General features: G+C 38.1%; 1 protein-coding gene across 4 annotated transcripts in view; it reads right to left on the bottom strand.

Annotated features, from left to right (window-relative positions):
* The window catches only part of LRRC28 (leucine rich repeat containing 28), a 128,917-nt gene that overhangs the window by 34,007 nt on the left and 80,055 nt on the right, over positions 1 to 14,855 (bottom strand). For 3 of the 4 annotated variants that reach the window (XM_011957716.1, XM_011957733.1, XM_011957725.1), the window contains exon 6: positions 12,905 to 13,111. The exons of the other annotated variant lie outside the window; for it this stretch is intronic. In XM_011957716.1, coding sequence (XP_011813106.1) covers positions 12,905 to 13,111 — 207 coding nt within the window. The remainder of the gene's footprint in view (positions 1 to 12,904; positions 13,112 to 14,855) is intronic. 4 annotated transcript variants of the gene reach the window in all.

The raw sequence follows: 14,855 nt of genomic DNA on the forward strand, positions 1-14,855 counted from the left end.
TGTTAAATACATTTTTAGCTGCTCTTGTCATGAAAAACTATGTGAGATGATAGATATGTTCATTTGTTTGTCTACAGTAACCACTTTACTGTTTATTTGTATCCCATAATATCATGTTATAAACCTGAAATATACATAATAAAATTTACTTAAAAATATATACACACACACACACACACACAAAACCTTCTTCATTGGAAAATAACACTGAACAGAGGTCATACAATTTGGAAAGGAAAAATGTGTACCACGTATACAGGTTTTTATGTATTTTTTTAATGGGTAATGGTTGTAATGAAAATATTTTTGATAAGTATGCTTCCATTAAAGCTGGAGAAGTAAATTTACAATGAATTCTGGCTTTAGTATAAACAAAATATTTAAACTTAGAATAAAGTCAAGTTTTAATACACCTACTTTCAGTTTTTGATATTTTTTCAAGTACTTTAATGCCCTAAAAAATTAATGTTCTAGAAAAAAATCATAGGAGTGCACATTCTTCCTTTTGCCTTGGGCTTCAAATGTCTCAAAATGGCATTGCCAGATCCTGTCTTGATTCAGATTTTTGCTATTTTGTTTACCATGGATTTCTTTGCATTAATTTTATTTCTTAAAATATTGTATTAAAATGTAATTTATCTTAAAACAAAAGGAAACGAGAGTCATTTAAGGCCAGAAGTTTAAGATCAGCTTAGGAAACAGCAAGATTCTGTCTCTACAAAATAATTAGCTGGGAGTGGTGGCACATGCCTATAGTTCCAGCTACTCAGGAAGCTGAGGCAGAAGGATCACTTGAGCCCAGGAGTTCGAGGCTGTACTGAGCCACAGTTGCACCACTGCACTCTAGCTTGGGTGACAGAGCAAGACCCTGTCTCAAAAAACATGAATGAATGAATGAATGAATGAACGAATGACTATTAGCTGGGCATTGTGGCCCACGTCTACAGTCCCACCTACTCAGGAAGCTGAGGCAGGAGGATCATTTGAGCCCAGTAGTTCAAGGCTGCAGTGAACCATGACTGCGCCACTGCACTCCAGCCTGGGCAACAGAGTGAGACCCTGCTAAAAAAAAATAAAAAATAAAAAGAGAGGCGCTAACCCAGAAATAAGTCACTGAAGAGAATAATTTGCTCACCGTGTAAGAGGACTCATGTGTCTGACTATTCACTTACAAGGCATGTGAGCAGAGCTTCTGTTTGCTCATATGTTAAATGGGGTAACAGTACCTGGTCCCTCAATATTACCAGTTGCAAGGTCACTGAATGTTTAAAATAATTGTGATATTTAAATCACCATACAATATGTTTTTTAAGCATCAGACTACAGAATTACCAAAATATTGTATACTGTTAATTTAAGTAAACATTCATGGACATATCTATTGGTGTAAAAGGCAATACATGTATAAAATATAGATGGGAAAACTATAAATACCAGAATCCACTTGCATAAAAAAGGCCTCAACATGGCACTAAAAATGCCTATTTTAAATTTCTTCACTACTTCTCTGGTATACATAAAGAATTCTTACAACTCAGTAGCAGAAAAACAACTCAATTAAAATATGGGCAAAGCATCTAAACAGACATTTTTCCAAAGAACATATACGAAAGGCCAACAGGTATATGAAAAGGTGCTCAACAGATCGTACAGTCACAAATAGAAGACTTTAAAAGCACATAGAACACCTTGGAATTTTTTTTTTCTTTTTTCAAAATGAAACTGCGTTGATAAAATGCAAATGATCTCTGGTCTCAGATTTGTCTTTCAGAGACCCTAAGGGGCTCACAGAAAGCAGGAAATATTCTTTACTTGGGTATATGCAATGGTAAGGGGCATAGCATACTAGTTAAGAGAGCAGGAGCACAGACTTGGAGTCAGACACCCTGGGTTTGAATCCTTGTTCTACTTACTAAATGTGTGGCTTAGTTTCCTCATCTGTATAATGGGGAAAATAAAGCTGTCCTCAGGTTTAGTGAGAATTGCTAACAAGGTTTAAAAATTATCAAATAGAATTCTTGGCACACAACCTTCTCCAACATATGGCAGTTACTGTTCTCTTTATTAGTAAGTAACGTATTTGGAAGTACGTGCCTACAGTAGAAGAAGGCCAATTAAAAGAGAATTCTCTTTGGCATGTAGCAAATGGTAGTAACACTTTTCTATACTTTAATTGCACAGAAAAGAGTTGGAGGCAACAGCCTCTAGAGACAATGATTTATCCCCTCAAACCAAGGACACAAAATGAGACATGACAGAGGAAGCACCTCTTTTCTCTGTACTGCAAAAGAGCTTGTGCAAATTAAATGAGGTGACATGCAAAGATCACACAATAAAGTTAAATAAAAGCTGGCACTTGCTACTTCTTACATAGTTTAGTCTTCTTTCCCTATGTTAGTTTTATAGGAAAAAATGAGTTGATAATTTAAAAATGCTATTAGGTTCAGATCTTGTCTTCGCTTTTCAATATTCCAGATAATTCAGTTTGTACCTCCTGGCTACTTTGAGGAAGGTAATTTTTTAATATATGCCCACCATGAAACAGACTAGTTTATGTTAAAGCTGAAAGAAAATTAGTATCTGCTATGTTCAGATTATACATTAGTCAGCATAATGCCACATGGACATGAGTATGTAATACAGACACTTAAATTTTCCAAATACACAATCTGATAAAGAGCAGGGATTGGCAGTACTGAAATTAGATAATGCAGTGGGTGCTGGAGTCAGAACTGAGTCTGATTCCTGCTTCCCCACTTGCTAACTGCTTCCTGACATGAAGGGAAATGAAATGTTCTGAGCCTGCTTCCTCCACTGCAACAAGGGGATAAGAGTACCTTTCTCACAGACCTGTTATGAAGATTAAACAACATATATAGTGCCTAGTTTTATTCCTGGCAAAATAATTGGTACTCGATACATCTTAGTCTTTTACCTCTCACTTCTGAACACAAAGAGGAGATCACAAAACAGTGTGGGATGATGAAGAGAACCAGCAGGATGATGAAGAGAACCAGGCAGCTCTGCAGTTTTAGTTGGCACAGCACAGCCTGGTGGGGAGGCCAGGACACCGCAGCGCCAGGCAAGGTCACAGGCTGTAAAGGCAGTGCTGTCACAGCCTCTTGAGAGCGTGATCCTGGCCAGAAGGCAGTCGGCTGGCAAAAACCCCAAGCACAATGGAATGGCATTCGTAATCATTACGAGGCTGAAATACAAACATGTACTTCATGAAAAGGCTTTGAGATATTTCTTACATTCTTAAGACAAAAAGACCTTCATTTAATAATTAACTTTGGAAGATATCACTCATCTACTAACCACTGGGGTGGTTTTCTTCCTTTTATTAATATTAATGCACCAATATCTTACAATAGATATATCATGCAATAATATTTTTTAAAGTTCTTGAGCAAAAAAGGCTCAGTATGTAAAATTTATAAAGCAAGGAAGCTGTCCATCTGCACAGATGCTACAGCCACAAAGAACTTTTTCATGTGGCTTTTTAAAGTACTGTACTGTGTCCAAAATATTTCCTTTTTTTCTTCCAAACTTACAGATCAGAGTTTCTGACTTAGAAATTAGCAAAATCTAGGAGTCCTGCACAAACTCCAATTCTGTTTGTTTGTTTATTTGTTTGTTTTCAACCTCAAGGCTCTGGCATATGCAGTCCACATGGCTGAAAATGGAACAAAAAGCTCCTGTGTATTCAGACTACTACCCTTTTAACCATACTGTAAAAGCGAGCATGGAATGACAGCACAGGAGAGGACAGAACAGGATCTGTGTTTACTCTATGCTGACCAGTATGAAACCCATTTATTTTATCAAAAGGTGAATGTATATTCTCATCAACAAAATGATGGGCCAAAAGAAACAACAACATCAAAGCAATCAACCAAAATAAATTGTTTGGAATGCTCTATCAATGTTAAACCAATGATCATAGTTCAATAAATCAGAGATACTATTAGTCATAATTACAATGCTTTAAATACTATAAAATGTGGGCTTCTTAGTAATAAATTCAGAATAATTTACAGTGTATTCCAAAATAATTCTTAAAATGAATTTAAATTACCTACATGATGCTTTTTACAAAGAGAACCCTTCAACCACTTTCTCAGAGTAATAAATTTTTAAGTGCTAGCTTCTTTAAATACACACAAACACACAGACTCCATTAACTCTCTTACAAAGTCACTGTCTTTCTAGTCTATTCAGCTTTTACAAAATAAGACCTCACAGTGAATTATAATTTAATAAAATAACTTTATACATGGTAGATCATCATGTATTCATTAAAATAAACAGATTTTAATGAATTTGAATGACTGCAGTCTTCCTTTGCTGTTGGTTTAAATATTCATGCTGCAGCATCTCTATTTCTGTTGCACAGTTCAGGTAACAAAGAGATGACAAGCAGTGGGCTGGGCACTGTGCTCAGTGCTTGGGATCCAAACATGAAGACACACACTTCCTACACTTCCTTACAGTCTAGTTACAAAGTAAAAACAGTTCATATTGACTGTATGCTTATGTGGTATTTATAAGTGATACATATTTTATGGATCTTATTCTCACAATCGTGCCATGAAGTAGGTGTTAATATTACTTTATTACTGAGACTTAAATAACCCTCCTAAGTCCAAGATTACACAGCTATTAAGTGGTAGAGCTGGGATTTAAAGGCCTGTTTCACCATGATGGAAGTTAGACAGCCTCCCCCAACACATTATTTCTATACAAGCAAGGCACTCCCATGCAGGGCAGGGAGTGGTACTACCTAGCAGGATGCCCAGGGGCTGAGGGTGAGAGAGCTGGTTCTTGCCCAAAGCATCCAGGTATAGTATCGGAGTTAGATCTTGAAGCAGACATTGCCAAGGAGATAAGTGATGAACCAAGTTTCTCTTTGCTTGCTTTAAAGGACTAGAAAGCTGGTGGGTTAGTTCTAACTTACAGATTTATGGCAGAAATACCAAGAATTCCTTCAGAGAAGATCCTAGAGAAGGAAACTGGTTGACTGTCCAGTATGGACTTGTAAAATACAACACCGCCATGGCAGCCTGTGTGAAGAGCAAAATGTCTTCACTGCATTGTACCTTGAACTGCTGCTCAGCTGCACTATGTACCTGTTTTTCTGGTTTGTTTGGAACTTAAAACTTTACTGAAAGCTATGACTGACGGAAACTCCAGATTCTTGCTTTTAAGTCAATTCATAACATCTTCCAGACTTCACTAGTACTGCACATTCTTGTCACTATTTAAAAAGCTGTGAGTTCTAGAACCAGAATAACAAAAAATTCCTGGCAAACATTCTGCTCATGGTGCTAGCCCTCATACTACTATTTTTCTAAGCTTCACGTTGTGCCCTAAGAATGAGCAGCATTTCTTTTTCTTTTAACTGATATTTGGGAGAACAGGGCTCACTTTCTTCACATTAATCATGTCCCACCCCCTAAATCCTACTCCAAAACTTAGAGAAAAATACAAATTTGTTCACTTAAAGCCCACCTAATCTAGGTGTACTTTTCTCTTCATACATTAGCATAGTAAGTCAACATCTGGCTCTTGCTGCAGAAGCCACATGAAATAACCCTGTTAACTTCCTAAGAAAACCTAAACAAGAGCAAAACCCTTATGCAATGAAAGAAAAACAAAGCACTGTCAGAAGACAGTAGAATAGGCTGGGCGCGGTGACTCACGCCTGTAATCCTAGCACTTTGGGAGGCTGATTTGGGTGGATCACCTGATGTCAGGAGTTCGAGACAAGCCTGGCCAACGTGGTGAAATCCCCATCTCTACTAAAAATACAAAAATTAGCCAGCCGTGGTGGCATGTACCTATAATCCCAGCTACTCAGGAGGCTGAGGCAGGAGAATCGCTTGAACCCGGGAGGTGGAGGTTGTAGTGAGTCCATATCGCGTCACTGCACTCCAGCCTGGGCAAGACAGCGAGACTCCATCTCAAAAAAAAAAAAGACAGTAGAATCGGCTCAGATGAGTAAGCAGCACAAGGATAAAGAAGAGTTTTTGTTACAAATACTTACAAAAAGACAGAGCTCAAAAAGAAGCATTGCACATCCATTTCCTTGACAAAATTTGCATTCCAGAGTTCTAACTTTTCTCCTGAAAGATCTGTATGGATTTTTGTTAACAGACTCATTCTCTCATTTCTTCCCACTACTAGATTTTGAACCTTGCTTTCAAGACTTTCTTTTCTCTGTTTTCGTTAAATAGAGACCTGCACAAAAATTACTATAGAACATCATTTTGTCACAAGCTTGGGTCCCCTTTTTGAAAGCAGCTATCACACCTTCTACTCAAACACAGAACTCACTCCAACTTTTGGGACTTTTTGTCTGTACTAGAATAAAGTTCTTCACTGAAATTTACTTAAGGTCACAAATTCTGCAAATTGATCCCATTAAATAATGATGTCAAGGCCACAGTTCTTCAAACTGCAGATGAAATACATGCACAGTTCAGTACAGTACAGTTTATACTCATCTCTAAGTCTGAGATTAGGAAATTATTAACTGGTTTCCAACTAGTTTCAATACTAGATTGAAGTTTAAATAGTTTTATTGTGTGGACTTTAATTTTTATTAAAAAATAGTAAACTGTAATTATTTTCCTGACTTTCTAAGCAAATATAGAGAAAGTAGGAACAAGAGGCAAAAGAAAAAACAAGTACAGTTAACGGATTTGTGCCTTTTATATGCCATTTACAAAAAGAGAAGGGATTTCAGCATGTGCTTTGAAAATGCCTAGGAGCTAGTTTCTAAAACAGCACCATTACTTGCTATATATTTTTTCTACATAAGGCATCCAATTCCTACAAACAAATACAAGTACTACCACTACAAAAAACTGGAGTGTTCTCCTGTTATGTGACAAAGGGCCAGCTTTATACCCTTATCAAAGTCACAGAGTGTGGTCTGGAGGAATGGTAGAATCACGCTAAAACATGAATCTCTGCACTCACATGCTTGCTTGTCCACTAAAATTGTTCTATAAACAATTTTAGGTTAGTGCAGAGGTACATTCATTTTTAAAAATCTATTTACATTTGATATTTTTCAAACATCATTTCATTATGTAGCACAAGTCCTTGACACACAGAATAACTCTTCCCAATAAAATAAACACTACTAGAATCTCCAAGAGATAACTCTGGGGCTGGTTTAGAAACCCAGTTAATTTTCCTTAGTAGAAAGTTATTTTCTACTAGCTGTTGGGCTTACTACATGGTGGTTTATGCACAAGCTATTCTGTAAATCTCAATGTCCTGTGCCAAACGTTCCTGATTACGAATTCAATCCCTTTTTTTTTTTTCTCGCTCTGTTGCCCAGGCTGGAGTGCAGTGGTGCAATCTTGGCTCACTGCAACCTCCCAGGTTCAAGCGATTTTTGGGCCTCAGCCTCACCAGTAGCTGGGATTGCAGATGCCTACCACCACACCCAGCTAATTTTTGTATTTTTAGTACAAAATACAAAAATTAGACCATGTTGGCCAGGCTGGTCTAGAATTTCTGACCTCAAGTGATCCACCCGCGTCAGTCTCCCAAAGTGTTGAGATTACAAGAGTGAGCCACGGTTCCCAGCCCAATCACTGTTTTTTAAGTTAACATTCAATAAGAATTCCATCACTAATGTGGGTACAACTTTTGTTTTCTTGTTTTCTTAAACTACAGAAGTTACTGGCATTGAGTTTGGCTGACACGGCATTTCCTGGGAGCTAATTAAAGGATGCTCTTCCATAGTCAATTTGTGAATGGGCAACCTCACAATCCTTCTATCTATTATTCAACATTAAATAAGTTGTAAACACGCCTGGATAATTGGACTTATTAATTATGCAATGAAAACCAGAAGCGCATGGTTAAAAAGCCTTAGAGAAAAAAATCATTTTCTTTATATCTCCCTACACTTTCAGAAGCCAAGATATGAGTTGCAGTTGTCTGAGTTATTTAGTTAACGGAGCTATATTGAATCAAAAGCAAATATTCAAGTTTTGAGGACTCTATTAAATTTCATAGCACTAGGCTCGAGTGACTGCTTTCCCCTCCTCCTTGCTGATAGTCGCCACCGTGAACAAAGCTTCTATCTGTAGAATCTTCTGTCACTCAGTTGTGCTGGCATAGTAATAATAGGAACATCCTTTTCTTTTGATGCATCTTTTCATCTTAAGAAGAACATAGTCAAAGAGTCTTAATGGTTTCAACAGTATTACAAGTGACTTAGGGAAACATACTCAAAGACTGTTAATGGGTTAGACAGTATTATAAGTGATTTAAGTCATCCCTTACATATGGTGTCTTTAGTTACCTTTTGAAGAGGCTATAATCTTACATTTCTTTAAGAAGCCACTTAAAGACTGGTTTTCTCCTAAGTCACACTTCTTTGGCAAGAAACTGAATTCATTAAGTGGCTCCCCAAAATAAGATTCCCACCTCCCATGATAGGGAGCGATATCACAGCATTCAGTTCATAAAACTTTCAAGTTCCTGTATTATGCTTATAGAATCAAGGCTCTTAGAACACAGAAGCCTTCTAATATTTGAAAACCTTAGGGGTACATGTGAGTGTCTGCCTGTGTGTATGTGCAGAGTATTTCCAAACTACTGTAAAGAGATACCCCTATTTGCTAAGTTTCTAAGAACAGTTCAGTTCTCTAAAAAAAAGGCAGTACCAGAGGCTGCATGCTTTGTTTGACTCTCTCCCAGATAGTTCTTAGCATTAGATGGCTTTGGTTTTTCAGAAAAAGGTTCATGGAAAGGTTTTAAGTGTATAAATTTGTTTTCTTCCTAAAGACAGAACTGAATTCAATTTCCAAGTCGATCTTCATGATGGCAAAAAATACCCCCAGAAACAGAAAGACAAGAATGAGGAAACTGTGGCTATTTTGGTCAGCTTCAGTTTCTTCATCTCCGTGGATTATCCTGTCTCCAGTCTCCTGACGCCTTCCTTGAGTGACCTCACACAGAGCTCTCTAGCTGTCTCATCCATTTCTTACAAAGAATATCCAGTATACCAGATGCAGCAAGGCCACCAGGGCTTGTATTTGCTCCCTGATCCTTTCTTCCTGCTGTTCTCAAAGAATCGTTTTAGACCAGGGCAGAGCATTGCTTCAGGTAGCCTGCTTCTTTTATACTGGATAATCTTCATCAGCATCATCCTCTTGCTTGTATGCTTTTCTAAAGTAAAGTAAAACCTATTCACAGGCCCATGTTCTGCCAGGGCTGTAAGCCTTATGAGCCAGGATGGTGCCCAGAGCCTTGTGGAAGCTGCTTATTATCCTGGGCTATCTGCAGCCCAAGATTTGGGAGTTGTAGTTACCTCAACTGCCATAAGGCATCCTCCTCAAAGTGCAGAGTAGACCCTCTTGCCTCTAAAGCTGTTTGACACCACATTCACAAATTCACAAAGGAAAGTTGCTCCTGACACAAACGCAAGGCTTTGGAGTAACAAGAAACCTAGAGACAGGAGCTACTCTGTAATAGTAGTTGAACTCTGTAATAGAGTTCAACTCACCACTGAAGATTGTGTACCAAAGAAGAGATGCCCACCTCCCTAGCCACACCGGCCATTAGCATGGTGCATACAGAAGACACCCTAGTAAATAACTGAGGGTGCCAAGGCAGAAGAGCAGACTAGCCATGTGTATGCAGCACTCAGTTCTCTATCCAACAACCATTTCTTTCACCTTGCACCAGCCACTGCAAGTCAGATCCTCTGTTGCTGCAAGCATTCAGCATGACGCACAGCATCATTCCCAGTACCCCAAACATGACAGTGGTCAGCTTCCTATGGGAATGGCTTCCCTCTATTCTCCCACCACCACTGCCACCTTGGCACATACTCAGCTTGTGTCACTGCTGAAAGAAAGGCAGGAATGAGTGGCCAATGACTAGGGGAATGAGGAGACAGGGCTAAGGAGCCATAGTGAGGGAGGGAGAATAGGCAAGGCAAAGGGCACAGTAACCAGCTGCAGCAAACAAAAGTCATTCAACTTAAGGAGTTCGATTGTGTGCAGGAGTCTAGGCAGAGCTAGGGCTCTAGAACCAAGATGGCATTCTGGTAAGAGCACATCTGAGTATCAGACAAGAGAACAGGGCTGTGGATCAGACTCTGGCAGGCTCAATGTAGCCAGTAGTTGTATGAATGGTTTACAGCTGAGACAAAGAATATGTAATGGAATAACCAAGACAAGAGAAAAACAATTTATTAGGAGCACACCTCCAAATTAGGGAACCAGGAGCTCTGCTGAAGTTGCAGGGGCTGGGCAATGGAAGAAGAGTTACTAGCACCAAGACAGATCTAGATAACAGGGTTCAGGCCTAGGCTTTTATAAGATTTCTGTTGATGCAGAAGCTACTGACGCGAGGCCAAGTGGAAACAAGTAATTGGGAGCACCAGGTTGGTGTACAGAATGGGTAGGTGAGATAAAGCACTAGCCTCCAGCAGGTAATCTTGTTAAATGAATAGAGAGACAGATTGAATGAGGCCAACAAGAGTGTCAATAGGAGTATCTTGAGCCCAAAATGGTAGAGCCAAACTTTGACACTGGAAACGGCCACAAACAACTAAAAGATGCTCAATATGGTTCAGCCCTATTCCCAAATAAGGTCCCCCTGTAGAGAGACCATGTCTGAAATATGGAGACAGCATGTCAATGTGGCAATGTAGGTTTAGAATCAGACAAGTCTGAAATTCAATTGTCTCTTACTAGCTGTGACTCTGGCAGATTACTTAACTTCTGTGAGCCTCAATTTCCTTATCTGCAAAATTAGGTTGCCAATAACTTCTATAATAATAGATTTTGTCATAAGGTTTATAATAACTATAAATTAGTGAGCATATTAAACAGAATACCTGGCCGAAGGCTCAGTGCTCAATAAATGATAGCTATTATTATTCTTACAAATAGTCATAGTAGTATACATAATACCATTATTGAACATGGAAACACTCCTTTTTACGTATATTGTCTATAATAACAACAACATTATGAATAGTAGTATGGGCAACCCCAGACTTAACAAGCTAATCTGTTTCTGGTAACATCTGAAAATCAAACCACAGTAAGTTAAAGGCTGCTTACAACGAAATTTGCAACTTTACTCTGAATCTGGTGTTATGCCAGTAAGTTGCATTCTATGCCACACAAATAAAACCATCACATCCTTTATCTCCCTCCCTCCCTCCCTCCTTGCCTTCCCTCATGTATTGCCAGCACTGACTGCAACATCCTGGCAATCACTTGGAAGGGAGTTGGCACTGGTATAGGTCACATTTCCATCTCCATTAGGAAATGGTAAGTGCAAGTTTAGGTACTTATTACAAGGAGAGGAGGTGAATGTGAGGGGAGTAAAAAAAAAACTTTTTTTAGAGATGGGGTATTGGTATGTTGCCCAGGCTGAAGAGCAGTGGTTATTCTCAGGCACAGTCATAGCTCACTGCATCCTTAAACTCCTGGGCTCAAGTGATGTTTCTACCTCAGCCTCCTGGGTAGCTGGGACTACAGGTATGCATCACCATGCCTGGCTCAAAAGTAAAACTTTTTTAAGTCAGATATGGTAATCTACAAGTTGTATCTTCTCATTTGAGAGTCATCTACATTTGTACAGTGCTTTATAATTCTTATACATAAACTATCATATTCGACTTCAAAATAACTATAAAGGAAGCAGGATAAATATGATCTCTGGCTCATGGAAAATAAAATTTATGAAGCTCAGAGAGGTTCCGGTGACTTACTCCAGGTCACACACTGTGAAATGGTGGAATCAGGCTATAACCTGGATCTCTAGATTTGTAATTTGGTGCTTATCCACCATAATTGGTCTATGCATGACCTGTGGGGTTAGAGCAGCAGGTACATTTATTTTTAAAAATCTATTTATATTTGATATTTTTCTCACTTGAAAGAAGCTCTGATTTCTTAGAAAAGTAGCCTGCTTCTGAAACGGCCTCATTTTGTTAATTTTATAAGTACAAAATTTAATTATATTTATGGAAAAAATAATCTCCTTAAATTTGATTATCACTTCAGTTGATTTTAATGTATTCAGTATTTTAAAGTTACCTTGAACATATTAAATTGAAAATAGTATGTGTATTGTATTATGTTGGAAAACATTTCCTTTAGGGGCTAGTAACTTATTTACTGCCCTCAGAGATAAAGTGTTCACTATAAAAATGCTTTTATGAGTAAAATCATATGATGTTTATTGTGACAGTTTAAGGTTCAAAGAGGCCTCATATTTTAATTTTTTTAATGGCACTTTTGTTTCTTACAAGTTAACAAAATTATTCAGCTATCTATAAAATAAATGTACTGTTTTATTCAAGGCCCATGTACTTTGACATATATTATGTCAAAATGAGTCAGCTATAGCTACAGTGGATAATATGTTATTTTTTAGCCAAGCTGACTTTCTAGCTCAGCAGGAAGTTCAGCCAATTTTAAGGTCTTTAAAGTGTTATAATCTGGTTATCTGGCAATACTATTAGGATACCCAATATCAATTTTCCTAGGGAGAAGTCAATACCTAAGCCAATACTTGTACCAGTAACTATCTTTTCACATTGTTCAATATCTTACACACACACACACACACACACACACACACTTTAATTCCTTTCTCTGAGGAAATCATCTCATATATTTTGTCCCTAAACACAGCTTTAGCACAGATTTCTTTTTTAAAGTATAAAATCCCTCTCTGAAATAAATTCCATTTGTTAACTAGGAATGACACTTTGTTCACTGCAAAAACAAACTTAGAGAAGCAATCATCAAGATAAACAGAAGGAAGGAAACTAACTAATTGGTTCCACTCAAAGAAACAAAAGCTTTCCATCTTATTGTTTGGCTGTTTTATGTTAAACACAATTACTTACCAAGTGGCAAAAATGCAAGACGGTTTCCAGCCATGGAGAGCTCATTGAGGCTGGGCAGCTGGCAGAGATGGCGCGGCACATACCATAGACGATTTCGGTCCACAGTGAGGTACTGCAGAGAAAGGCACATGTGAAGCCTCTCGGGTAAAGTTAGCAAACGATTGGTAGAAATGTCTAGTGTCTGCAGCTCCTTCAAATCGCCAACCTCTACAACCAAAATCAAAATTAGGATAAATTGCATCCTTATGAACTGAAATAAACAAAATGAATCAATATTATAACAGTTTAACCAAATGAAATCAGTAGCTGCAACTATTTCCATAAACAGAATGCTGAAGTGCAGGAGTTTTGGTGAAGATGCAAATAATCCAGCCTAGGTGGGTGTCTTTAAATTACCCTGCCAGAATTTCTTAAATGGAGAAAAGGGCTGGCTGGCATGGAGAAAAAAAGAGACACAAAGTGGTGAATCTGAACCAGAAGTCTGTCACTATGGCTTCTGCATCTTGATGAGTCAAGTTTGTTGCCAGGGTGAGAAAAGAACAATTACAGTCACTTCAAGGAACCTGGTTTTTGCTACTTGTGTGATTTTACCATCCATCTAAGAAGAAAATAGACTTATGAATAATAGCAATGAAGTAAGTGCAACTCGTTCATATGAGCTAAATAGATTTCTGGAGTAGAAATTAGAATGTCTTTTGGAAATGTTCATCATGGTAAAGATTATAACAATAAAATGAGATACAGTTTAACTAACATTTTTAGATTTTGTTTAGGCATGTGGCACCTTTTAAGAAACCCAAAGTATACATACCCTATAAAGATTTACTTTAATTCCCAAATTAAATACTTCCATTTACTCCATAATTTCCTTATCATTGATGCCTACAGTTGTCATCTGTTCCATGGTGAGTACAATTAGGTCCTTTTCATACATCAAATCACTTAAGACTTGAGTGAAGATTAGGAAGTTCCTTACTAGGAACTTAGTCCCTCAGGGAAAATCACCATTTTAGGGGAAGGACATTTACTCTTTTCCAGGACAGTATATTATACTGAAGACCTACAGTCAGCATTGTGCAGGACAAGTCTACTTTCACATCATGGAGACTTAGATGTCGAAGACCACTCTTCCCCTTCTTTCATCCTGTCCCTATTCCTGAGCCATTCCTCCTAGGTTAAGATTTCCCAGGCTCTACCACTTGACAGTACCCTTCTGTGCACATTCCAGTTTGTACAACAGTTAGATTAGTATTAGCTATGTCTTCTCTACTGGATAACAGTCTTCTGCCATCTTGGATGCTCAACTGAACAGAGTAGCTTTTCTCATTGCTACAGACCAGGTGGTGGTAAACTATGGCTCACAGGCCAAATCTAGCCCGTGGCCTGCTCTTGTCCTGCCTGCAAAACTGAAACTGGTTTTTTTTTTACATTTTTAAAGGATGGTAAACAACAATAAAAACAAAGATCACGGATAGAGACCATATGTGGCTTGCAACACCTAAAAATATTTACTATCTGGCCATTTACAGAAAAGGTTTGCTGATCTTTGCTATAGACCTTTTGTTAGTAGGAGAATTTAAAATAATTGTTTTACTTTATAAAAGTAATACAAGTCCAAAATACCCTAACTCATAGTTATTTTTCTAATATTTACAAATTTGTGCTGGGAAGTTCATACATTACTGCTCAGTTTCCTCAATACTGAACAAAATATACACCTGCAGTGGAGCAGGCAGGTAGAATTCAGTATACAGCCTGTGACTCTGAAAGGGAGTTTTCTACTTGAACTTAACTAGTGCACAGGAGAGTCAATTTCATGCTTGGCTCCCCTGGCACAGTATTCCACCTTGCTAAGCCTGTCTATCTCTTTCACAAAACAAAAATGCTTCCGATTTTGGGTGTGTGGGGATAAAACATGAGGAAGAATCATCGTGTTTTATAAGTCATAAGA

The sequence above is a fragment of the Colobus angolensis genome, unplaced genomic scaffold (assembly GCF_000951035.1).
Source record: "Colobus angolensis palliatus isolate OR3802 unplaced genomic scaffold, Cang.pa_1.0 Scaffold112, whole genome shotgun sequence".
Classification (NCBI taxonomy): Eukaryota; Metazoa; Chordata; class Mammalia; order Primates; family Cercopithecidae; genus Colobus; species Colobus angolensis.